Source organism: Passer domesticus, chromosome 14, assembly GCF_036417665.1.
Source record: "Passer domesticus isolate bPasDom1 chromosome 14, bPasDom1.hap1, whole genome shotgun sequence".
NCBI classification, from domain to species: domain Eukaryota; kingdom Metazoa; phylum Chordata; class Aves; order Passeriformes; family Passeridae; genus Passer; species Passer domesticus.
In genome coordinates, this window is record NC_087487.1 from 7119456 (window position 1) to 7146265 (window position 26810).

At 41.8% G+C, this 26810-nt stretch overlaps 1 protein-coding gene and 1 long non-coding RNA gene across 15 annotated transcripts in view; one reads left to right on the forward strand and one right to left on the reverse strand.

Annotated features, from left to right (window-relative positions):
• The window catches only part of LOC135280873 (uncharacterized), a 41722-nt gene extending 23250 nt beyond the window's left edge, over window positions 1-18472 (forward strand). Inside the window, exons 5-6 of one of the 2 annotated variants that reach the window (XR_010347679.1) lie at window positions 7766-12879; window positions 13257-18472. This is a non-coding gene — a long non-coding RNA (uncharacterized LOC135280873). Of the gene's footprint in view, window positions 1-7765; window positions 12975-13256 lie in introns of those variants that run through there. The other variant, XR_010347678.1, reaches the window with a different exon arrangement.
• Window positions 10267-26810, reverse strand: part of TCF12 (transcription factor 12) — a 159082-nt gene continuing 142538 nt past the window's right edge. For 8 of the 13 annotated variants that reach the window (XM_064389222.1, XM_064389217.1, XM_064389219.1 and 5 more), the window contains 6 exons: window positions 25920-26126; window positions 19307-19421; window positions 18334-18505; window positions 17134-17366; window positions 13904-14057; window positions 10267-12551 (listed from right to left, as the gene is read on the reverse strand). In XM_064389222.1, coding sequence (XP_064245292.1) covers window positions 13915-14057; window positions 17134-17366; window positions 18334-18505; window positions 19307-19421; window positions 25920-26126 — 870 coding nt within the window. In that variant the 3' untranslated portion in view covers window positions 10267-12551; window positions 13904-13914. The remainder of the gene's footprint in view (window positions 12552-13903; window positions 14058-17133; window positions 17367-18333; window positions 18506-19306; window positions 19422-25919; window positions 26127-26810) is intronic. The other 5 variants (XM_064389225.1, XM_064389220.1, XM_064389228.1 and 2 more) reach the window with 2 other exon arrangements.

Here is a 26810-nt window from a genome sequence, read left to right on the forward strand (position 1 = left end):
AACACAACAAGATCATCCTCCTTTCTCATGCATGTAACTGTAAAAAGTTTCTGTGGTCGGAATGTGGCTCTGATTACATTTCTCCATCCCAAAATAAACATGGAGCAAAAAAAAGGATATAGGGAGGGGGGGGAAGCCTGTCACTGGGCCACCCTCAGGAAACCTCACAAGATCTACTGTCTGTCTGTGCAAGCCATGGAAGAGCCAAGGAAGTGATCCCAGCTTGGTGGTCTTATTCTTAATTAAAACAAATGAGGCTCTTTCAGCTGTTGCAGATAAATATTTGATGAAAAGAGACAGGAACAGATGTCGAAAAACTTCAGTAAATGAAGAATAAGACCAGAAGAGCAAATGTTACAACAGTATTTTATATTTGAAAAAGAAAAAAAAACAACTTTGCAGATTTCTGTCAAATATCTATTTTTACTAAGATCATTCGATAAGTGGGAAGACTATTTTTTTTACAAGGTAGAATTAAAATACAAATGCATATAGACAGTGAAAAAAATTTAAGTCAACTTGTTGCACATTATAGGGTTAAAGTAAGCATTAGTTCTTGGGCCACTGATGAGACAGAAGACTTCAAAGTAATTTGTACACTTCCATGAGAGATTATGTTGACTCTAGAGTCATTAGTAGAGTTTTCCTCCATAATTTATGTTAAGGATGCACAGTGAGAAGGTGCCTAGCAAAATACAATAGCAGAATCCATGTTGCAATAATCTGTCATAATATTTGTAAGTCCCATCCTTTATGAATGGTTAATTTTATGCAGTGAATTCAGCCTTTTCCTGTAGTTGCAATTCTACTTATGAGTACACTTGGATCTAACTTTAGAGTTCACTTTGCTCTCAATGGGGTTTTATTCAGGATGAACTCCAAAAGTCCCTTTCCACTTCAGTTACTCCATGCTTGAGAGCACTGGGTCCAAACCAGTTTACCTTTCAGCAAATGCATTTATAGCATTTTATGAAAAAAACTGATATAATTGAAATAACTTAAAGGTAGGCCATAAAAGAAAGCTGAGTCATGAAACAGAGGAAAAATCTCAGAAGTTGGCTCTTTCAATATTAACATCTTAATTGTTAGCACTGTATTGGCACTGCCTGCTAGTTTAAGGTTTGGTCTTGCCATTCAAAAAAAAAAAAATTCCAAAAAGGATGTTTCCATTGAGTCCAATGTAAATTGAACACCTGAATGTGAAAGAACTGATTTTATAAGTAGGCCTTACAAAACTACTGAGAGAGTGTGAACCACAGAGTTTCAATGATAATATTTTAAAATAATATAGTGATTTGGATCACCAGAGGCTGGATAAATTGGTATAATCTGAATTCTGGAAACATATATACTAGAGTTAGGAGCAAATGGAGACCTGAAATATACACCTGACTCTGAAGATAGTTGAGAAGAAAAAGCAAACAGTTGATTGACTGCATTGCATCAGGGTGTACATGGGGTATTACAGAGCTGGAGTCCCACAGTAGGCACAGGTGAAAGCAGAACAACATCCAGAGACATGAAATGAAAGTTAACAGGTTTAGATGAGAGATGAGGAACAAATTTTAAAAACTGAGGAAAAGAAACCTTAGATTGCAACAAACTTTCCATGACTGGAGGAAATTAAATCAGCTAGAATTCTTAGGACTAGTTAAATTGAGAAGTATGGCCCCTTATAAAAACTATGAGGCATTTGTAGTTTGCAGGAAGTCGAGATGAATGATCATAATTGTCTCTTCTAATTATCTCTTCTGGCCACAGCACCTGCAAATTTGTAGTGTTCAGCATAACATTATGTCCCTGTCCTCCAGAGGTTTTCTGAAGCTGATGCAAAACTCCTAATCCACAGGTCCTGCAAAACACCTTCCCTTTCCATTGTTGCAAAATTCAGACAAAACCAGGTAGTCTCAAGTGCACTTGATAGTCTCAAGTGCACACCAATGAGGCAGGTAGCTTTTCATTTGAGGATCAAACATAAAGAACTCAATAGCATCCTTGCTTGGTGCCAATTTACTTGTGATCTGACGGAACCAGTCTGAACCCAACAAGCTCCCAGAGATAACAGTTTGTCAATTTTCCATTTCAAAGACAGCATGATAACTAAAAGCTTACAGATGTATCACATGGAAATCAGACTTGCAGCAAGCAGCAAACTTTCTGATAAAGGCCTAAGCCTAATTCTGTTGAAGTCAATGACAAACCCCAGCAGATTTCAATAGAGGTTGAGTGAGGCTCAAGGTGAGAAACAGCTCGGAGAACAGTTGTAATCAACTCAGTCCCCAGTTAGGACAGAAGAAATGTGAGAGGATTTTCTTGGCGAGCAGTGCCCAAGTTGAGAATTCACAAAGAGTGAGTTGCAATGATCTGAGACACAGAATTTTAAGGGACCCTTGCAGAAACTGATAGGATTTGGCAAGGTCAGCATGTCCCCAGTTAGCCTGGTATTGCCATGCCCAGTGTGCACTTACATGGAACCTGACAGTAGTTACCCTCTTTATTTAGCCCCAAGCAATCTCCAGACTGTCAACAGAGGCTGCAGCCAAACTGTTGTACTGGAGCATAAACACACAGAACGTGGCTGATGAAGCAATAAATAAAATGAGTGGGCAGAGCAGGGGCAACAACTTTGCCTCTTTTTTCTAAACATGTAGCAGAACGTAGTCACATCTATGGCATGGCCAGTGCAAGACATGAGAGGGGCAGGGAGTAGATACACATCTGCCTCTGTATGTCTCTGACACGGGCTGCAGCTAGAATGTGATTCAGTCCCAGATCAGCAAACAGTGGCTACTCTGATTCCCATGCACCAGTTGTAAGAGAAACTCAAAATACCTATACACTAGTTCTCTGCTGCTGAGCAATCTCCATGCAGCATTGCCATTCACACAGGCAGAAACTGAGCAATTTCTTTAAGGAACTTCCCCTCGGCTTTTCAGAGTGCAAAGGAAATGGATGGAGTTGTGTTTGGTATTCCTAATCATAAGTGACATGTTTTATAGAGACCTACTTCTGTGAAGACTTCTGTGATGGGAGAGAAAGAAGCAAAGAAGAAAAAGAAATTTTTCTCCAATTTCTTGTTAAAAAAAGGTTAAGGAGAAGGCTTCAAAATAATATTCACTTCTTTGTGTCCGTTACAGATCAGGGTAAGGTAGACAAAAATGAAAATACTTTCCAAGGTTATGTTACACAGTCAGGATTTAAACTCAGAACTTCTGAATACAACCCCAGTGCCTGAGCCACACATTCATTTTCTTCTCTGTATTCCCCCACAATCTTGGGCCATGTGGCCACTGTTGGTGAAATGAAAAACAGGTGCAGATCCATGAACAGATGGGAGACCAGCCCTGGCTGATCTCTGGAGGATAATACAACGTTGTTTTCCAGCAAAGAGGATTCCAAAGAACCACAGAGGCAGCACCCCTGCCCTAAAACTAAAGCTGCTCTGTCTCACACTAAATGTTATCTCCACCAGCCCAGCAAAGGGGAGTTTTGAGGAATGGTCTGTTGTCTATCAGCAAAGGACACTGCCTCACTGACCTCTCAGATTTGCAATATTGACATCTCTGTTTTTCAGGCATGCCTATAAAGATTGTAGAAGACTAATTGCAATTCCATTCTTAGCAGTAACTGCAGCCAATGTTTCTAAGTTGCTGGAACATGAAATTTCTTCCCTTGAGTAGACATCTTTGGAATGTCTAACTCTCAAAAAATGCCATTAGCTGTATGCAGCATCTTTCTCTGGGAAAATCACTAGTGGTATGGGACAAATCTCCAGGTAAGATGAATAATATATTTGTTCTGGATCTTTAAGGAGAGATCTACTTTTAATTTCCAGTTCATGGGGAGCTGATGGCTTGTTCCACAATAAGTGGTTAAACAAAGAACTTGGACTGCTTTCTTAATGGGAGCGTGATGGTAGATTACTAACAGGGCAATTGCCTGGGCCTAAGCACAGATGGAGTGCAAAGTATTCCCTGCCTTGTGTGACCCACAGTTACTGTCCCTGGAAGACACATTTCCCCTCCATGTGTCACCTGACACATCAGAGAGGGCAGGGCAGTCCTCCCTTTGCACAGAGAACAGCCCAAAAGCAAAGTACATGCAAGAGGACAGGGTTTCTTAGGATCACAGAATAGTTGGGATTGGGCAAGCCCTTTAAAGGCCATCTAGTCCAACCCTCCTGGCTGTGAGCAGAGACATCTTCAGCTAGATAAGGCTGCTCAGTACCCCATCCTACCTGACCTTGAAGATTTCCAGGGATGGAGCATCTATCATCTCTCTGGGCAACCTGTTCCAGTGTTTCACCACCATCATTGTAAAAAAATTCTTGCTTATATCTGGTCTGAATGTACCCTCTTTTAGTTTAAAACCATTCCCTTGTCCTATCACAACAGGTCCTACAAACATTTCATCTTCGATTCTACGGGGTCCAGCCTTCTCATTGTTTTTTGGTTTTGTTTTGTACAAAAGCACTCCTGTAAGTGCTGTGTCCAAGAGAGATTATTTGTCCTTGCTAAAGCTGCTTTTACAGCAAAAATGCCTGTCTGCTTGTGCCAAGACATTTGAAGACAACCTGTTTCCTTAGACTCTGTTTGGGGCACAAAACCTGATTTGAAAAAGTAGGCCAAAACCACACTGCTGACATGCATGTATTCTGCTCAACTGTGAATCAAATTCATTGGGAAAATCTATCTTGTCCAAGTGTTAGTCAGGTTTTGAAGAGAAACATTCTCCACTGATGACACAAGCAGAATTAAACAACAAAGACCACCCAGGACACTGGGAATTTCAAACTTCTTGGCCTCAGTTTCTCTGATTTGTTCTTCCCAGCTTCATGTGTGCTCTTTGAGACAGAAAAGAGCATTTCCTTCATTTTGAACTAATATTTGTCTCCCAGTGAAACATTCGTGAAAGCAGCTGGTCCCGGAGGTGGAATGTTCCACAATCCCATTTTGGAGCCAAGCGCGTACGTTACAGAGTCAGTCATGACACCACTTTATAGAGAACAGACAAAGAGTTTTGGATCTTGTGAGTACCTTTTCTCCCTGCAGATAAGTTCCCTTCCCCCATTCTTTTGGAAACATCTCAGTCTGTATTGGAAACAGAGGATGTAATTTATTTTTATCGCCTTCCCTGTCAAACTGGCCAACTGCCACAGGGTTCTGCTTTCAGATGTAGCAAGAGGCAGGAGAATCACAACGAAGAACCATTCATTTCAATGGCTCCTCCTCTGTTTCCTTATCTTATTTTGAGACTACCTACTGTGCTGTCTTATCACTCTTTCTAATCCTGCAAAACTTCTCTGCAACTTGACCCCTCTGCAGAAAGAGCTGACCTGCTTAGACCTCTGTTCTTCTCCACTCCTGCTCCCATGCCCACAGAGCGTGTTGCTCCCTCCTTTGTTACTGCAGGGCTCCTTTTTCTCTGCCTGTCTTACCCCTCTCTCCTCTTTTCCCTAGCTCATGACACTGCATTACATTTCCTAGCTGAATGTACATACAGCTGTGTGGCCTCCTCGGGCTATGCACAATTCCTCACTGTCCAGCCTGCCTTTGATGTCTGCTGAAGAAGGATACATCTTCTTTTCCATCTCTTCACATGTGCCTATTAATTACTCTCCTCAGAGGAACTGTTTACTATCACTCTGTTTACAGTTGAATACAGCTAAACATTTGGTCTTCACAGTTCCCCTCTTCTACACCACCCACCCAGTTTCTTCTCAATTATTGCAAAATAGATGTCTCCAAATCTCTTTATAAAGGCACAGATAAAATATGTACCTATGTTCCACACCCAGCCTCCTGCTCTGAAATACTGGGTTTGCCTCACTTGCAGGGAAGTAGAGAAAGAAGCTATATTGATGGTTTTGTCTTCAGGCCTCTAACAGAAAAGAAGCATTGAAGCTTTTGCTGCACAGATTCCTACCTTGGGTGCTGTAGAAAACCCAGAAAGATCTGCAAGCATCAGACTCATGACCTGTGAAGAAATAATACAAACCCAGTATGAGGTACAGAAGTGTGCCCACTGAAATGAGAAGGGCTATCCTGTGCATAAACTGTGCATATGTGTTTGTGAGATCAAGGCCCTTGGGCAGAGCGAATTTTAATAGGCTAGGGAGGAAAAAATTACTCTAGCAAATGTGCAGAAAAGTTGTATGGTTATAATGTAGCAGTTCAGCTCTCAGATGAAAATTCCTTCAGATTTCCTCCTTATTCCATATGGAGCTTAAAATATTACTAAATAATATGAAATAAATTAAAAGCAAATGTGGGATAGATTATGAAGTTTTTCCCAATGAACAGATTATTGTCAATCATAGAATCATGGAATGGTTTGGGTTGGAAGGGACTGACTTCCAAGCCCCCTGTTATGGACAAGGACACCTTCCACTAGACCAGGTGGCTCAGTCTCATCCAGGCTGGCCTTGAGCACTTCCAGGGATGGGGCAGCCACAGCTTCCCTGGGCAGCCTGTGCCAGTGCTCAGCCAGCCTCACAGGGAAGAATTCTTCCTCCTATGTAACATAACCTGCCCTCTGTCAGTTTAAACCCATTACCCTTTGTCTCATGTCCTTGCAAAAATCCCTCTGCAGCTCTCCTGTGGCCCCTTTGGGCCCTGGAAGGGGCTGTGGGGTCTCCCCAGAGCCTTCTCCTCTCCAGGCTGAGCCAGCCCAGCTCTCTGGGCCTGGAGAGCAGCTCCAGCTCTTCCCCCTGTCCACAGGCAGCTGCTGCTGGAGCTGAAGGAGGCAGCCCCAGCCCTGGGCCTGGGAGGAACAGAAGCTTTAAACTTCTGTTCCTTTACAGTCTGGAGACTGCATCCCATGCAACAGAAACAGGGATGGGGTGGGGCAGGGAAGGAGGTTCAGGAAGGCCTGTGGAAGGACACACAACCAGCTCAGCTTACAGAGCCTTCCAGCTGGAGAGTCGAGGGGTACAGAGACAGGGGAATGAACCTGTGTGCAGTTAATTTTCATCAGTTATCCCAGACAGGAAGAACAGCCACACCAGAAAAACAGACGGCAAAGCCTGACGTGTCAATTTTGGTGTCATTCACACTCTTTTCCCTGATGCTCCTGTAAATGCAGAATCTGCATTTATATCCAAAACACTTTTTAATGAGTGCTTTATTGACACATTTGTTCTCCTTCTATGTAACAGGATAATGATGAACAGCTGGCTACAGATAATGACAGGCACTAATTTATATTGGGTTACTACCTTCAGATTCTGGAGGCTGTTACTTTTTTTTCCTTTAAATTTTCAGTGTTCTCACCCTCTGCTGTACTTGCATTTTATGATGCTCACATTTACTATTCTAGTGTGCTAGGGAATGAATAAACATTTTAAAAGCTTTATATTTAATTACATTTTCAGCTATTAATTAGACACATAAACAAATTAAATGTACATTTAATTAAATGTTACCCATTTAAACGGGTAAACTGGAAGCAGAGTCCATCGACTTTAAAACCAATATTGTGTGCATTTATCTTAATTAGTCAGGTAGTGTTAGGGATTAATGAACTTTAACTGTTCTATTCATAATCAGATGCATTAGCATTTTGTGTCTTTGTGGCACACAGAAGATGAGTTCAGATGGGAGCTCTCTCCTGCTATGTATTCTACAAACAGAATGGGAGGTGCATCTGCAAGACTTTGTCACTTGAAAAGGAAATACTGATTATTTGGCTTTTGCAGGTGTGAACTGAACATTCAAAACATCATCCAAAACATTCCCCTACCTTGTCATTTCATATTTACACCCAGGAGATTCCTCTTCCACAGAGTGGCCATTCAGCATCTCGAGAAGTGGATTCTCATTGTGGCACATCCAGGTTCTAGGCTGAGCAAATAAAGCTCATGAGGAAATGTTAAGCCCACAAATGTCCTAAAGAACTCACCTGACTGGAAAGCAGCTATTTCAGCGGGCAGAGAAAGCCATGTGGGAGCAGTCTGGAGCACCTGATCTGGCTGTGCAGCAAACAATTGGCTGTGTGTTGTCTTCCCAGCAAACACACAACGAGGGCTGGTGATTAACTCCACTTCTGTGATAAACTAATGATTCTGATCATCTCTGCTCCTTTATTGGTGCTGGGAGGTAAAATATGGAGCCATAGCTCCTCCGATATTTCATTCTACAGATGAGTTCATAACTTTAAGTTTGGAGAATTTATTTTTATAATTGATACACACACATTCAAGGTCATAAATATTTTTTAAATTGTATTGGACCATCACAAGTATTTCTTTTTCCTTTCTGCCCTCCAGGATACGTTAGTCACTATTTTGAGAAATATTTTTATCTCAGCCGGTATAATTTTGTTTGTTTTTTTTTTTTTAATCAGGTTCTATTTAACAGATATTATTAATTGCATCAAAATATTTTAAAAGTCAGGATTAGGAGAGAATTGAAAGGGGTTCTGTTTACAGCCCAGAAAATTTGCATTTTCAGAGCCTGGTCTGGACAGTTTCTGACAGACACAAACACCCTGAGCTGACTGCAGTGAGCAGCTGAAGCACTGAACGTGCACACGCCGTGTCTGTGGTAGGAGTTGAGCTGTGTATTTGTATCTTCACCAAGAAATAAACTCCCCCTGTTTTGCCAAGGCACCCGGGTTGACAGAGGGATTAACTTCAGTAAAACAAATGAAGGTTAAACAGTAACAAAACAACCCCCAAATGGCACCTGACTTATCTGCTCTGTGGCAGCACAGACTGAGGGGAAGAGGAGGAAGGATTGCAGCAGCCTCCTCTCAGCACCGTTCTCCCCCAGCCTGGGAGAGTTTCACCCCCTTGCACTGGGCAGGGGAGCAGCAGGAGGGCAGGAGCTGGGCCCTCCCTGCAGCCCTGGGAGCAGGGAGGCACAGCCTGTGTGCAGGGGCAGGAAGGTGCCAGCCTGCTCCTGCATCCCTGCAGGGCCTGCTGGAGCCCCGCTCCTGACACGCTGCCAGGCTTTAAAGTTTCTTCCTTTCACAGGACATTTCAGTATCCACAGGCGAGGGGGATGCAGAAGGTATTGGTGTTACAAACAAACAGCAAAGTTTACCACCCACTGTCTTGGTTGTCTTCTACACATGGTTCCGTTTTACTTTTGGTCTGCCATGGTTTCCAGATGTTGGGGAAAAATGTTTAATTCTTGGGAAAATTTTAATTAATGAAGAATCCAGAATCTTTTTTGCAGCAACTACTCAGTAGCTGAAGGGAAGAAAGGTAAAGTCCATTTTAAGACCTCCCAATGCTTCAGATTTACAGGAGAGCTTTTCTGCAATATTCCAAATGCTCATTTCTAGAAGAACTGTATTTAACAAAGGTATCCCAACATGCATCTCTTACACACACACAAAAATCAAATGGAAAAGAAACATGGAAAAAAAAAGATGAAAGACTTGTGATCAGAAAGTACATGCAAACAGGACAGTGTGGTAAAAGAAAGAAAAAGATGGGCAATGGCCATTTTTATGCTCTCTGAAAGAAGTGACAAACTTGTAAGTCTGAAAGTCTGATTCAGAAAAGGGAAGGGGAGCAGTGATGGATGTTCAAAGGCTGGATTTAGAATTGTTACTGAAGTTCAAATTGGGAATGTGTGCTGGGGAAGGCTCTGGGCATCCCTCCCACTGCTGCTGCTAAAGCCATTCCGAGAGGCAGCGGGCACGGCTGGGGCTGAGCCCCGTTTGGCCACAGCTTTGTCTGTAACCAGCTCATGCCTGGCTGCACCCCGGGCTCCGAGGTCACCAAGGACACTCTCGGGGTCAGAAGCGGTGCCCAGCACAGCAGCTGTGCTGACACCCCACACTCAAACACCAGCACTGCACACAGACAGAGGAGCTGCATCTTTCCTGGGCTTGGACTAAGCACTGTCCCCCCTGAAGTGCCACAAAACCTACACGGATGCATCAGTCAGTTCAGAAGGAGCTTGGCACTGAAGTTCCCTGCACCAAGGGCTCAGATCCAGGCAGCCTGTCACAGGAGGGAGCTGTACACGAGGCTGTGCCTGTGGGACCAGCAGCCCCAGGTTTGCTGTCTGCCTGTGCAATGCCCTTCCTGCTCTGCAGCAGCAAATGCAGCTCGGGCACTGCTGCTCCTCAGGCACTGGGCACTTCTGGCCTGGCTTCACAGGAGCAACAGCACTTGTGCCTGCAGCATGCTCTGCTCCTTGAGAAAGTGTCAGGCTTTGTTCTGATAAAGGCAGAACAGTTCTGCCTCTGTTTTTCAAGCAGCACATTGCCTATGAGGAGAGAGAAATTTAAAAAACTCACTGATTTACCATGTTAAAAAAAGATGGCACATTTATTGCTACATAAATGTTATATACATAGTGTTTTCTGTTACATTGACAGAAATTTTTTGAACTTCTTGCTGCTGGTTGGAAAGGTTTATCAGCAATACCTTGAAATTTGACACAGGGTACAAATCTGCAATAAACCAACAATGGAAACTGGAGAACAAGATGAGAAGCAATTCATCTCGGACAATTAGCTCTTACAATACTCCATAGGTACTACACGGTATGCTAGAACCCTACTATGGTCTTACAATGCTATTGTAAATTTCTGATATTAATGAACAGGTTATGGTAAATAACCCTACATTTTTACTACCTAATATAGTAAAATAAAGTAAGAAACTTTTTACTGAAAACTTTTTTTGATTTCAAAAATCTAGAAAGAGTAATATTTAGAATTCAAGAAATTTTCTTACAAGATTATTGTATAAAAGACTAGCTACAGTGAAAAATAAGCCAAATGTTTTTTTCTTTCTATTTTATGAAGGAAAGCTTCTGGGCATACTGCAAAGTCTAATATAGCCAAAAAGACAACAAGCTTAGAAGGAAAAAGGCCAGGCAGTGGCACGTGATCACTTTCACACGTCATAAGCAACAAATTCCGTTTAGCTGATAAACACTGAAATGAAGAACAAGGCCACAGATATAATCAGGTGTTATTTGATGATATATGCAAATTAAAGTAATAGAAATGAGTCCACTAATTCCACAAACTGTTTTGTTAGGAACCATCCAGAACATGAGCTTAAATTCATTAGTTTATTTTATCAATCCATCTTTTGTTCTTTCAAATTAAATGACTTCGTAAAAATTATAGTTTTGTTCCTGTTTTGTGTGTGAACCAATTGCCAGTGATGAAAGATGCACTATATAAACAATAGCTCAGACAACCTTGGCTTAGGAAATTTCCTCCCATGGTCATTGCAGTGGAAGACAGTTTCCATGGAAGTTCAAAGGGATTTTAACCATTTCAACACATCTGTGACAAAGGAATACTTATGGACACTATTCTGGTGGAGAAACATTTAAAGGTTTAATGCTAATATGGCTTGGGACGGGGGTATTTGCATTTGATTCACACTATTTCTTCTCCACTGACAAGCCATACAACATGACATGATAGTTAACGTGTACAGGAAGGAAAAACTGGTGACCATTGCTCTTAAGATTCCATTACATAATAAGCCCACCCTGCTGGTGGTTATATCATCACACTACCTGCCACGGTGAATTTAGGATTTTACTATTCACCAAAGTTACAGCCTGAAAAAAATCTCCTTTGTATTTTAATGCATTTTGTGCTTACATACAGCTAACACTTTACATGTACTATATGTAGTACTTACTGCTCGGAAAACAAAGCAACTCTAACAAAGTAGATTCTCCCCACCCAATTTACACTTCACGTTACAAGCTTTACTATGAAGCCTAGAAGCCTAAAAAGGTTTTGTTTATAATTAGAAAAAAAAAATGTTTGAAGAAAGTCTGAGGGAAAATAAAAATCACTTTTTAAATCCAAGAAATGTTATGGTCACAGTATTGCTCCAGCCTGCAGCCTTCATGAGGCCTCTGAGTGGCTTGAGGCACAGAGCTCAGTATGGAAGGGGAACTGTGACCATAACTGTTCAGGTTACCAGAGATCAAAAATAACATAAAAAAAGCTATACCAAGGAATAGTTTCCTATTGCATGGAAAACACTAGTCATATGGCAAAAGGAGAGGAAAGGACAACAAAAGACTTTTCCCTTCCTTTTTTAAGACACTAATAGGTATGCTGGGAATGCTACGGGTCGACGGTTGTCACTGCTTTGTTCTCTGAATGTGAACAGCTCTAGTAAATGCTGGCATTCAGCTGAAATTTTATCAGCTTTTAACATGTTAACTTTTCCCTTTATATGTAGACCTTTACAGTTCCATAACAATAAATAAAATTTGTAGTTACAATGCATTTGTCAATTCAGTTTAGGCACAAGGCAACTTCCACAATGAGTGGAGAGATCACAACAGTCTCTGATTGTGCAGAAGCGACACACTGCTTGCAACAGAATGATATGTTCAGAGTATCTCATGGGCTGAAATTCTGTCTGAAGATCTTGTATCTTCACTCCTGATGCAGGTGTTGACCAGTAGCTTTGATCATAAGATTGCATTTGGGTTTTCTTGCTTCAAGTGTTTTCTCCTGTCAGGTTTGTGTCTTCATATAATGTTAGTTGTCTGTGTCCTTGTGAAGAAAGGTCACCTTCTGTGTATCCTACCAATAATTCTGGAATTCTAGAAGGAAATTTAGGAGAAGAAAGAGGTTATTAGGAAAAGAATAATTAAAAAGCTTAGTATCAACACTAGAGCCCTAATCTGAACTGGATTTGGTGGCATTTTCAGTCATTTAGGTGCAAAAGAAGATCACATTGAGAGCCCCTGCAATCCGCCATTCCAGAGATGTCTGTCTTACACATGATATATGGAAGAGATTACTACAAAGAACCTTCTGCTGGGCCCCTCTGGGTAAGGCAGAAAGAATCATCTGCACATCTCAGACCTTCAGTTGGTGCCTGACCTTGCTCTCCAAATCAAGCAGTGCCAAGCTCACTCCCTCCTGAAGGTAAATGTCCATGTTGCTGTACAGCCCTTTCTGTCAATGCTGCACTTCAGTCAACCCACAAAGTTACTGCTATTAAAAAAAGCAAAGACACCAAACTTTTGAAAGTGGTTCTTTATATTTATATGGCAAGAACAGACTAAGTTGGCTGTAAATTTAAAATTATCTGACAATTCCAATGTAGCCAATTGCTCTTGTAGGAAATAAAACAAATTAGAGGAATTCAAAGCTTTAAGAATTAGAATAGACACAACAAGAAACCTCCCAAAACATAAAATTCAGTAAAGTTCTGGATTAAAACAAGGACACTGAACCCAGTTTTTTATTCTTTTTGGAACAGGTCTACCAGAATACTAAATTTTTTTCCTTTTCAAATCAAGGTTTCCCAACTATGCAGAATACCAACCAACAACACGAATAAACCCAAAAGACTGATATTCCTGGAGGGCTCCCCACGAGTGTGTTTCAATGAGATGTTACATACTGGGCTACCTTGCAAAGCTGCAAACATTACTTTTAAATTTGAACTACCTTCACGAATACAGGCTGTGACTTAAGACAGCTACCAGTCTCTGTTGGGCAAATGAGAGGAGTTAGAATGACTGGCCTTGAGCCAGAGGGCAAATCTCTCTGGGGTGAGGAGTCCCTGAGACTGTATCAGCACTGGGAAACAATACGTGGATTTTTAAATCAACTAATGTGATATCTGGACCATTTAAAGATGTATAATTCATCTCTAATAAGCTTGGCTTATCTAGCAAGCTGTTCACTCTTCCTCTGATGTCATGCCAAGAAGGCCACCTGAGCCAAGAGACGTAGCCATTGGCAACAAGGCAAGAAAATAGACACTGACGACAATTTCTTGGGGTTTTATTATAAACCCAAACAAATCTGCAGCCTTCTGCTTCTGCTGAGAGACGTGAAAGCACAGAGAAGTTCGGTGCTGCTGGCAGCTCAGAACTCAGCCCTCCACATCCAGGTGTCCCCCACTGGGCCAGCAGAAAGCACAGGAGGCACCGTGACGTACCTGGCTGGTGTTCACATATGACCCATAGGGTTGGTAGTTTCACTCAGGCCAGGGTGGCTTCCTGGGTGTGCTGTTGGTGGCTCTGCCGATACGGCAGAAACTTTTTCTTCTTCCCTTCTCTTAAGGCAGGCTGCTTTAGGGTTTAGGTTTCGTTCTGCAACAGAAGAATCAGAGTTCTCAATATCCCATACACCGACACCACGGGCAATATCGATACAAGAACCCTGGAGTAAAAATAGCTCTGCAGCTTCCCTCTTCAGCTGCTGTGTTCCCTGCTCACCCACAGGTGTCCAAAGCTGCAGACAATCACCACTGAAAGTCCTGCCAGACAGCTCCTAAACTGCTATTTAAAAACAACCAAAGAGACAAAAAGCCAAGCCCAAACCTTTTCAGCAGCCTACATACACCTTCAGAAACTTTTAAAAAGCACCTTCTTTATCAGCATAAAACACTTAAGTGCTAAATGAGAACTGTCTATAATTTACAATACAATAAAATTGAATGTATCCATTTTGTTGGTAGGCTGAATTCTTACCAACCTTGCTGACATCACACCAGTTTTAATAATGTTGCTGCTTCTTCCTTCCCAGTATTAGCCAGCTGTTAGGGCAGGGGAGGCAGCACACCCTCAATGGATAGTTCTCATCAGCCTCAATCTGTGAAATCACCTTGTGCCCATCTTGGTTCAATCAGAAGACTGTGATGACAGTCACATACGGCAGGAGCATTATTTTTTTTCCCAACCCTATTTCCTCTCACATTAAAGCCAATACTTTATAATAACCAGCTGTGGACCAGCTATCAAGGTATTTTCATCAGTGTGTTTCCACTTCCCCACTTAGCTTCAATAGATGCAGATTTGGATCTCATTTCCAAATAATGACAGTTTCTAAAAGTCAACTGTTTCTGTTCTTCAAAATGGCTTTTCATGAATCAAATACAGAAGATGTCAATCACAGGGGTCCAAAAGACACACAAAAACCATGTAATATATTCCACTGTGGAATTTAATCAACATTTTAAGGTATTTTCTAGCTGTCAGTACATTCTGTTTTGCAGTTGGAGATGGCAGATACAATTATAACTGCAAGAAGTCTGCCAAAACTGAACAGACAGCACAAGCCCTTTTCTTGCACTGCACAGGCACCCCTCTAGTAACTGCAGTTTAGTGACCCCTGTGCATTTTAGCTCATCTGACAGAGACTATTTTGGATGGACTTGATAGTTCTGCTGTCACCAAAGTCATTATCAGCAGCCTCCTACTGCATTTCCTTAAGGATGAGCACTCCTAAAGAGCCTACCGGAAAAAACCCAAAACTGCTAACTTTCCTTAATCACAGTTCTCTTTGTCTAAATGTGGCTTGCCTTGAAGTTTTAAATATTTAATTGCGTGGAAACTTTGAAAGGAAGTTAATTTACAGTGATTTAGGAAATGGAGATAAAAACCCCTGGCCTACACTGGGAGCTTAAATCTGAAATGGCTCATTTTGAATAGCACCAATCACAAAATGAGAAGCGTCTTTACCAGCAGAGAGAGGAAATTGTTGATGCAATTACACAAAGCACTGTGCAAGCTCCTGTGGGTGTCACACAGCTCCGGTCACTCATGGAGGAACAGGTGCAGAGGGGAGGGAAGGCAAACGGGAGCCAGGGCCCCTCCACGCGGAGCACAGGGGACGGGAGGAAGGAACTGCTCCATTCACACTGCCTGTGCAGAGGGGCCAGTTGAGCTCTGAGCACTACAGTTTTCTACCACAGACACCAGGGCTGGAAGTCCTCTGACCAAGGCAGAATGAATTTGTTAACATGGAGCTTCCTGTGAATTACAGAATCTGTGAAAGCAGGGAGATAGACTTGATGCTTTTTAAACACAAAAGCCATGCCTGATTAACGTCCCTCTGACTTCGTAATGCTCAACCTTATCTTCTACACCACGACAACCATTTTCAGACCAAAACAGTGCCTGAGACCTCTCAGAGATGCTAAACTGGGTTTTACAAAGGCCCCAGCTGCTCTGCAGAACAGTTGCTCTGTGCCTTGGAAGAGCTCTGGCTGGAGACTGTGTGTTTCCTTACTTACAACTGGATCAGTAAAAGTGTCTGAAAACACAGCATCTCATCCTTACTGCATGAAGTACATAAGTTTGTGTTAAGTTAGTTATTTAGCCCCTTTCAATAAACTTCTAACTTTTGCTTGGATCTTCTGTGTAAAATGCAAGCAACAAATGAGAAAAAGGAAGTAAAAATGAGTTATGCAAAAATAAAACATTGTTATCACTTGTTGACATCAGTGATTCAAAGATGTAGTGCACTGAGCAAATACAACCACTGACATATGCACATCTCAGACTTTTCACTTGACACACTTCCATCAGTGACACGCTGAGGAAGATGGCTGCCCATGAGTCCCAAACAGCAAAGCACGAGGACACTCATTTGGGAAGTGCCACCTCCACAGAACGAGACAATTTCTGTTGGAAGGGACTCCCAGCCACCATCCAGTCTGACTCAGGGCAGACCAAAAGTTAGGGCAAGGTGCCCCAGAACTTCAACTCATCTTTGGCAAAAATAAACATGGAGATTTAAAGTCAACTGTGGCTTCACCAGCTCACAAGAACAGAAGAGTTGAAGAACCAAATGTTAATTCCTAGAACCATCTCTCCTTATGAGAATGAATGGCAAAAAGTAGTTTTCCTTCTGCACCTACCAGCAAGCCTATTGTTTCTTTCTTGGAAAAATTTGAAGGAATCAAAGAAAGAAGATTCATGCAAACCCAGCTCTGATTCAATTAGAGTACAAGCTTCCTCCCTCCCCAGTACATGTTTAATACAAAATCTTATGAAAACACAAATAAATTCATTGCATTTTAATATTTCAATTATGTGGAGTTCATCCTAAAACAGATCTCTAATTGTTGCTAAATATTTTCTAGTACTAAACAAGTGCTTGTTACAATTTAAAGCAAGATGTATCAATAGTTTAATTACAGAATTTACCTTGAAAACTTAAATGATGACTAATTGAACAGGAAAAAGAAAAGTCAAATTATAAACCTTATACTTTGTTCCCCTTAAAAAAAAAAAGTGATTCTTTGTTTTTTCTAAAGAGCTTCAGCATCACTACAGATGCAAACACACTTTCAGTGGCTCGTGCACCTGGCTGAGCAGGTCTCAAGACACTGCTCCAAGGACAAAGCTGCCCCAGGCGTGCCCCAGCCCCGAGACCACTGACCTCTCACTTGCTGCTCCAGGCTGAGGATCACTGCCACGGCCTGGTGGAGGATCAGCAGCTTCGTCTGCGGCTTCTCGCTCTTCAGGTGCAGCTGGCACATGCGGCCCAGCTCCTTGAACGCCTCGTTGATGTCGCGCACGCGCAAACGCTCCCGGGCGTTGTTGGCCATTCTCCTCTCCTTCTCTCTTTCTATTTTCTGCTCTGGGTTTAAATCCTCATCTTCGTTAGTACTGCTGCGAGAAAGGAAACGTAACAGGGTATTGAAATAACACCGGTATTTCAAACAAGTGATCCTGGTGCTGACTCCAAATGGATGAAGAGTAAATAACTTCCAACAAAGTTTTTGCTATTTTCTAATGCATCAGCTTATATAAAAACACATTCAAGGAATTTTCAATTTCATGCGCTTATTTAAAAGTTTTACTTTTGTTAAAGACCACACTGGCAAATTCTAGAACTATTTTTCTTCTATTCAGTGTAGAGCTAAACAGCTATGTTCCGAATTCTTGAACTGCCTCAAATGATATCAAGTTGCACCTTTTTTAATATAGGTTCATCCAATTTAGTCTAAAACCATGCAAAACCTCTGTTCTACTAAAACTAACACACTAAATGCCATTGAGCATGTCTTAGTACAGATTATGCTACCTGTGGTTGCAAAATTCTGATTGTTTACTGTTACCTCAAATTTCAATGGTTGTATCAGGCCTATCAGGCAGATCCTGAAGCATTTACCCAGTTTTGTGTCTGTGGCTCAGGAAGGACAAAGTGTTTCAGGAGGGTATTTAGCCAGTGTTAGCTGAGGAGCTGGAGCTCTCCACTGCCACAGACTCACATCTGGACAGGCAGCCCAGGCCCAGGTACAAAGTATCAGTCATTTCTGACATTGTCCCATCCTCTGTGCTGGGCAGGGCCCTCAACCTTCTGCTGCTTGCATGTACAGGCAGACATCAGGCATGGCACTAGTGTGAGTGGTGACACTACTTGTGTAGTAGATGTGACAGATGATTTTCCCAGCTAATCCTCTACTTTGTATTTCAATATAAGCAGATAGTATAAACTTTTTCTCCCTTTCAGCTGCCTGTTGGTGTATGCAGTGCAGTAACACAAAAGCCTTGCAATAACTTTATCAAATGTAAGGCCAACGTGCTACTGAGCATTATCAAAGCACAGATTCTCCACATTATGTCAGCAACACACCTTGTTCTGCCTCTGGAGGAGACCTTGATATCCTTCTGGGAGGACTCATCATCTGATTTCATGTCGTCTGATGAGGGAGGTTCATGGATATTTTCATCCTTCTCCTTATGCTCAGACTTGATTTCTGTTGGACCTATAGCCACAGACTGGCTCTGTAAGCCACCCGACAGTGCTGCAAGCAACCAGAGAGCAGAGTGAGTGTCACAGCACTGAAACACTGCCCAGGACCTCAGCAGAGAATGGCAGTAAGGGGCCAGAGCCGGGACAACAGGAAGGACTAACAGAAACAAGAAATCCTGGTGACACTGCTGTACTTGGACATGTGTCATGGGTTATAAAGCAATCACAGCTCACAGAACAGCTTGATTGGTAACAGCTCAGTCTAAGGAAAACACTGTTTAAGACAAAAGGACATTGAGTGAAGAAGGAAATTTGCATCTGATGTCTGGGCTGAAAATTTAAGGGCAAAGCTGCACTGACATCAAGGCTTGGTTTAGGCTGAATGTGCAACACCCCCTAAATGGTGCTAGCATGCCAATAAAGGAGCTGACTTCTCTTTTCTGCAGTTTACTTCTTCAGCTAAAAATGGAAGGAACTGTAAACAGGAGTGTGGAATGACCTCCTTCCCTTGGCAGTTCTGAACTCTGGTCTCAGCCCACTCCACAGCTCTCCTGGCAAATGGGAAACTGGGAAATGGATGCAGCTCTGCAAGTGCATCATGGCCCCTTGAGCTGGAGGGGCTGGCTCTAAGGCAGCCTTGTCTTGAAATTATACTGGGATAATTGAGGGATGCCCTCAAAATTGTTGCAGGAGTCCCTAACAATGGTGCTATATCAGACTTGTTATTAATTTTTATTTTTCAACATTATCTATGCCCCTATCCCTTGCACTGATAACATTTTACCAAGATCTACAGCCTCACTGGCTCTGAACCACTGCAGACCCTGTCCAGCATTTAAGCCTGGGAAGTTACCTCTGTAGCTGTCTTGTGTTTTATGATTTAGTTCTGTGCTCTGAGCAGAAACTGTGCTGGGAAGAACTGAATGGTTGCTGTTGAGGCTGACACCTTCTTCCCGGTGAGTCCCAACCTAAAGCAAGACAAAGCAAAGATTTCCATTAAAGATGTGATTCAAAGAAATAGTCCAAAAAGAAAAGTTTAAAACACTGAAAGTATTTGCTGGATTTGAGACCCAAGTTTAAACTCTTGTTGAATAAAGGAAAGATTTAGTTGACAGATGCTGTTACACTGAAACACTTGATTAGACCTTACTGGACGGGGCCGTGTCTCAAGCAGTGACCAACCCTATGTGGAATAAAATAAGTCAGGTATCTAACTATTCTTACCACCTATTTTTTCATCTACTCCTTCATAATACATCATGATTTAATTTCTGAGCAGCAAGCATTGAGATGAAGAGTCTTGAAAAATTCTAATTTTGCATAAACTTGAATTAATGATACTTATGTGAGACAGCTTTGAGTGTGCATACCTAACCTGAAGAGGCAACTTGTTAAAAAACTGCTCCTCAATACAGAATACTGTCATCAACTTCTATTAAAAAATATTTGGTAGAGAAAAAAGGGGTAAAGGTACACTGCCTGTATTTCAATAATTTCCATTTAAAGCTTCTGATTTCTAAAGGCACAAAAGTTCTTAAACATTTATAACATAACCAACATAATACAATTAAACAGTTAAAAATGAACAAAGATGAGGGATTCTACTATTATTTGTATAGTTACAAAAACTGGCTACAGATGAAGCTTTTTATTGGAACAGTAGCAAACATGTCAACTAGAAGATTAAGCCTTTAATTAAATAGGTTTATTGCCTGGAGTTACACATGAGAACCACTGTTTTTCAATAAATCCTTCAATCCTAGTAAACTGCTGAGCTTTGAATCCCTCTTGAGTAATTAATGCAGCTTTTACCTTTCATGTCTTAGTATGGGTTTTACCCAGAGAGAGATAAATACCCTTATGCAAGTTTATCCTTTGTTTAATATACACTTGTTCCTGTAAGCTAATGCACAGGAACAAAAAAAGAAAGGGGGAACCCCCCCTCCCCAACAACCCACAACTAATATCAGGTCATTCCGGGCTGCTATTTGTATCCATTGTTCTGCAGAAAATCTCCTCTTCTATACCGTGGAATATCTGTTGCTATTTCAAGTATATTTTATCTTCCTCTGCATGTAATAGGCTTTGTTTGTGAGAAGTTCTACTCTGGATAGTCGGCCCTGCGAGCTCCTGCAAGTCATGAACTCGCTGGGAGGAAGGGGCTGGGCCTGGGTCTTTCATCTTAAGAGACAACACTCTTTACAACTGCAACACGAAGCTCAGTCTCCCTCTCAGCTTCTCAAACCTGAGTCTTTTCCTAATTATGCCTTGCAGGTTGTGTGTTTTATTTTCTTCTGGTCATGCTTAGTCCTAACACTTGAGGGTGCTTTTATTCAAGCTACAGACCATTAATTGTTTCAGGGCCAGGTTTGTTCCAAAATCTACTTCTTAAAAAAGGCAAAAATTTCTTAAAGCTGTGTACAAACACAGCAGCTGTCAGAACCCTGGCAACTTTCAAATCTAGAGCTAATCTGAAGGCAAGAGATTAGCAAATCAGTTCTGATAAAGGCAGAGAACAGATGAGAAATAAAACCTGAATTCAAGTCCATGTTCCAAACCTTTGAAAGCAAAATGTACAAATTAAAAGCATACAATTTAGATTAACAGGATTTACAGAGAATCTTAAGAGCTAAAATGTTACCAAACTGACCATAACAGTGATTTTTATCTGTGATCTATGATATACCAGAAAATCCGATCTGGCAAACAAAAAACCCCAAACAACATGACTTGCTGAAAGTCACCGCATCCCATGTGGAGGCCAAAAGCTCTGTTTGCTACACTTACAATTGTGCGGTGGCTACTTCAAGCTACCCAAGATTCAAGTATCTTAAACACTAAGTTGGAAAATTTGGTTTGCTTTCCTTTCCCTGGGCTCGCACTGCATAGAGAAAGGGCTCTGCCCATCTGCATTTCAATGGAGCACAACCTCGGGCTTCCTTTAAGTCTTCTGAAAAGCGTCCGGGGCCATTAGCTCGGCGGCGCTCGGAACAAACGAGCTCTCGACGTGTTTTATCGCTATTATTTGTGAGCGATTCGCAGTCAGGCGCTTTCCTAGCGCCAAGGGCCAGCTCCGGGGGCAGCGAGCCGCCGGCGGTGCCCCGGCGCTGCGGCGGCTGCCGGGCGCTCCCATTTCCATACAGCTGCCCCGGCGGCGCGGGGCTCGCGGCAGCTCAGCCCGAGAGAAACTAACTCCAGCTAATTCACCCTCTGCCGCGCTAATCCAGCCTTGTTTCCACGGCCTCTCCTTCCAGGCAAAGCTCACAGATTCCCAGGCACACAAAATGGGAGACAAACGGAAGGCCGGGCTCTGCCACACCGCAGGCAGGCAGAGCACACACACAGTGTGGGGAGAGAGAACACAGCGGTGAGGAGCGACCAGCGCAGGCACCGCGCTCGGGATGTGCTGTGAGCAGTGACCAGAGCAAACCCGAGCTCGGGATGTGCTGTGAGCAGTGACCAGAGCACACACCGAGCTCGCGATCTGCTGTGAGCGGTGACCAGAGCAAACACCGCGCTCGGGATCTGCTGTGAGCAGTGCCCAGAGCAAACCTGCGCTGGGGATGTGCTGTGAGCAGTGCCCAGAGCACACACCGAGCTCGGGATGTGCTGTGAGCGGTGACCAGAGCAAACCCGCGCTGGGGATGTGCTGTGAGCAGTGCCCAGAGCACACACAGCACTCCTGATCTGCTGTGAGCAGTGACACCCGCTCGGTACCAACGCGATCCCATCACTGCCCTTTGCCTGCTCCTCCACACAGGGCCAGCCCAACAGAGGTCTGGCATCCAGTGCAATCACAAAAATCTTACCCCTCAGTAACCCCAGGTTGAGAAAAACAATAGTCCTGTTACAAGACTGTGCGTTGTTATAATTTACCAGGTCAATGTATTCATTTTTATGCATTTCAGGAATTGTACACAGGACTATCTGCAGCCTCACTGACACTTGCAAATTAAAAAAAACTCCAAACCTGAGGGCAGAACATATTTCGGTTGATTTAAGTGGTAACATTTGGGATCTGAAACCAGAAAACCAGTTAAGTATTTTAGGCAACTAAACAAAAACTAGACAAATCATGGGCAGTGACGACACACAAGTGCATGCAGGAGAACCGAGAGTGACACGTGGGGAAAGGACATCTCTGTCCTGTTAATACTGGTTCTGCATCTCACACTTTAGTTTGGCTATTCATTTTGAGCACTTAGCACGGAAAGCTTTTGAGAACTGGAAAACAAAAATACCACTGTTGGTCTGAGTCTTTGAAGTTTTCAAGCCCTACTAGCTGGTCAGTTTGGCTATGGTCATTAAAACCATTTCAGCCAAGGTGTGCGTAATTAAGGCAAAGAAAAGAGCTTTGTAATCAAGAATTTTACACTTCAGACAGCTCAGAGTTGTTCACTGGGAGCATAATCTCTGCAGGGAAATAGCAACTCTGGAAGGGTTTGAGCAAGAGCAGAGGTTGGTGTTGGCAAAGCTGCTGAACTGGCCTTTCATGCTTCTGCTGGAGCAGGCACAGGGCACAAAGAGGGAGATCACCAATTTTCTTAGATTCCTGTTATACCTGAAAAAAACCTCTGACTTAAAGATTGAGTTTCATCCTTAACTGAGTTTCCAGGCCTTTATTTATTTATTTTTAATCAGTTCAGGCTGTTCTTTTTCCATTGTATTACAATGACAAATAAAAAGCAGCTTGAATAAGAACAAAAAGTATTACTTCTTAACTTTTCAATAATACATGAAATAAAATACAAATCAACTTCAAAGGCCAGTTAGCAAATATTTGATGAGTTTGAGATATTAAAAATCTATTTGAATAAGTCTAATGGCCAGCCCAGCTAAAAAGAAAACAAGACCATTCAGAGCAAGCAGGAAATGAAGTCAACTAGAGTTGTAAAATAAATCTGGCTCAAAAATTAAGCAAATGTTAAAATAAAACCATGCCTGGTTACACTAATTACATAAAAAGGAGTTAAATTACTCATTTCCTAGCTCCTTCTGCCAAGATCATCATCTTCAAGGGAAATTAAATTTATTTTTTTTCCTACTTTTTTTTAAAGAGCAAAAATGTTTTGTGCAAAGATCCCACCCTCCTTCAACAAGGAAGTTTCATTTAGTGCTGAATTCCAATGAACATTTCTTGACCCTATGTCAAACAAAACTTCAAAAATAGGTAATCACCGTTATCAATGTTGACATTTCTCACTATGTTAGCCCAATACTCATTATTTTCTTAAAATTTACTGGATGTCATCTCAAGTAAAGCAGTATTTAAATCCAGAATGAAGGCTGGATCTTACAGTCTAGGTCGCGTGTCAAATCCTCTGCTCTCCTACTTACTATTTAAAAAGAATGCCAACCTAATAGTAAATAAGAGCTTGAAATGAACTGGTTATTGAAGAAGAATCACCCCTGATGCTTGGGGGGCACTACTGCAGTGCAGTCATCACTAATGAAGCACTGAGTGTGCAGCACAGCCAGATGTGCCAGCCCCTGCTCTGCACCTATCCCAGGGCTCCATGAGGCACTCTGAGCTCCTGCAATTGCCAATGATGTCAAAGGGCGCTCTTTGGGGACTGGGCAAGACCACAACTGGATGCCTTCTGTTGGAGCCAATTATTCTGATGTAACAAAATTAAGGTTAATCCAAGACATTCTTTAGCTGACTCACTTTACAAGCCAAAACTGATCTGCAAGCTTGCTTCACCAAGTGAGGATGAAATGTACAGGCAATTTTTTTTTTGTTGTTTTCTTAATTTAAGTTTATTTCTAACAGACAAGCTTCTGTCAGTCAAATAATTAGATGATAAATTAGATCTGTATTACATTTAAATTACACAAGTACATTAAACTAGAGAAGATCAAGGAACTTCTCTCCATTTTGGAGAGTCGTTTTCCACTGGCCCCTATTTTAATAAAAACTGAGTTGATAAAATATTTATTATAGCTTATTTAAAAGTGAAACTGAGATTTTTAGGTAAATTTTGGCACTGCTGTGTCTGGCTTAGCAATATCAGAAGGTTCCTCAAGTCACAGAAAAAAAATTGTCACTGCAGTTTCAGTTACTTGCTTTACACCACATCATGAGCAGAGGGAAAAAAGTTTTCATTTGTAGGACTAAATTTGAGTCTACCCTACAACATGGTAGAACTTTAACAACATTCTTTAAATATTAAATCTCTGTAGGTACTACGAAAAAATTCGAAAGTAGTTATGCACCACTTCTTTCATTACTAAAAGTAACTGTGAACTTGTATAGAAAGCTGAAGTTGGATGTGCATTTGGAAAGTACCCCCTCCCCAAAGCCCCCAAACACACGCAGCTTATAGAAAGCAACCAGTTCTTTTTGATGTTTACTGCAGTGGTCCTGAAATTAATATAAATGGATGTGTGACGTGCGAATGGGAGAGCCTGGAACTAATTCTGTTTTATAGAATACAAACCCTTCAGCAATTGGGGTACCTAATTATTTTGATGATAGGTGAAATTTTGCCTTGATCACACAGTACCCAGCTGTGAATCTGTTTTATAACAGAAAATTTCACAGCATGTAACTGGTCTTTAAAATTACGCTGTAAACATGCAAACACATGGCACCACTAAAACAAGCATGTTTTTAAAAGCTCTTTTTCCTTTAAGCATTTTTGAGAAGGGGGGAATGAAAAGGAAGAAAAAGGGAAGTGAGCAATGCTACAAATAGATTTGTTTACTGTGTAATGCTTTTAGCATATTTCTGATCTATAAAAAGCTCAACTACATTTTTTCAGAACAGTTCACATTTTTAAAGAAACTAAGAGATGGATTGAATTATTTCACCCTTCTTGGGGATTAATCTGAAAGTAGTTTCCTTTTCATTGTTACTTACACTACAGCTGTGCTCAAACTCCTTTTCGTTTAGAAAAAAAGTTTAAATTTTGAGCCTGCGCACACTATGGTTCCACATTCCAACAGCTTCCTCCCAGTCCTCTGCCAGCATCTGCTATTGAAGACTAGTTCCAATTTACAATAAACAGCTTTTCCAGACCAGAACACTTGAAATTCAGTCCTTCTCGACTGCTTTTCCCATTCAATCTCCCTATTCACCATTTCAAGGAGAAAATGGTTCTGCCAATTATTACACATCTGGAAAAAATGCATGTATAAGCTGAAATGCTCTCAGCAGAAAGTTTCAGCTTTCTGCATATGGTCACAGCAGGATTTTATGGGCCACTGACCAGGCCAAAGTCTAAGTTTTCCCATCTTTTTCCTCCCCCTCATTTCTGCCCACCCCCACTCCAACATTCTAATTGGAAACCCATAGCAGGTGCAAGCTGTCTGCCATCTTTTCCTCCACAAGAATCTCAAGTGGTTTCTTCCTGATAAATATTAGTCTTACAGCCCAGCTCTGCCTCAGTAGGCTCTACAATAGTTTCAACGCATTAGCTGTAGCTGCTCTGCACAAACACACTCGTGTTTTATAACATCATTACCATGGATGCTTGTCTGCTGGCTGTCACAAGGCTGGATGCTCCATAGTTGGAGTTCAGGCTTCCAATTGGCCCGTTGTGGGATGGTCCCAACAAGCTATGGATGTCTCCATGGGCAGCTGACAGGCTGGTGGAGGGCCCCACGGCGTGGTTCCGCAGCACGTGGATGGCGTCGTCGAGCCTGTCCAAGCGATCCTCCATCCGGGACTGCTGCGGGATGCAAGAGGGACAGGAACACCCATCACTGAACAAATCCCCAGGCTCTCTCACCACAACAGCCTATCTCCGAGGTAGTAAAGACAGAAGATGAAATGTTGTATCAAAATAGTATCAAAAGACTTTGAGAGCACCTACCAGCACTACAAACAAACAGGAGAAAGAAAATATTATCTGGAGATTTTGTTCAAGATAGCATTCATTCCACAAATAGGTGGCAGCTTTGAAAGTGAAGCTTATTATAAGGTTAATGTTACTCAGCTGCTATTGTACTGCATGAAAAGAAAAAAAAGGAATTGCTACAAAATAAGCTAATGCAGGACAAGAAAGAATGATCATAAAATCAGCCTCACCATGCTGGAAACAATTAAGAGAGGCAGTGGTTTTTTGAGACTCTGCATTACAAAAAAAAAAAAAAAACCAACTGGACAAAATTTCAAGTTACCATTTTATAAAATGGACCTTCAAACAGATTAGGTATTTCAGAAGTAAAAGTGAGTTATTTGTGTTACTGTTGAAGTCTGTCTTAAAATTACTTTCTTTTAATTACTTTCTTTTATTAAAAGGAATAATAAAAAACCAAAGAAAAACCAATTCTGACATTGCAGCTCTAGAAACTGAAATAGCAGGATGTTGGAGTCAAAAGATGGGTCATACACTACACTAATTTAAGTTTTT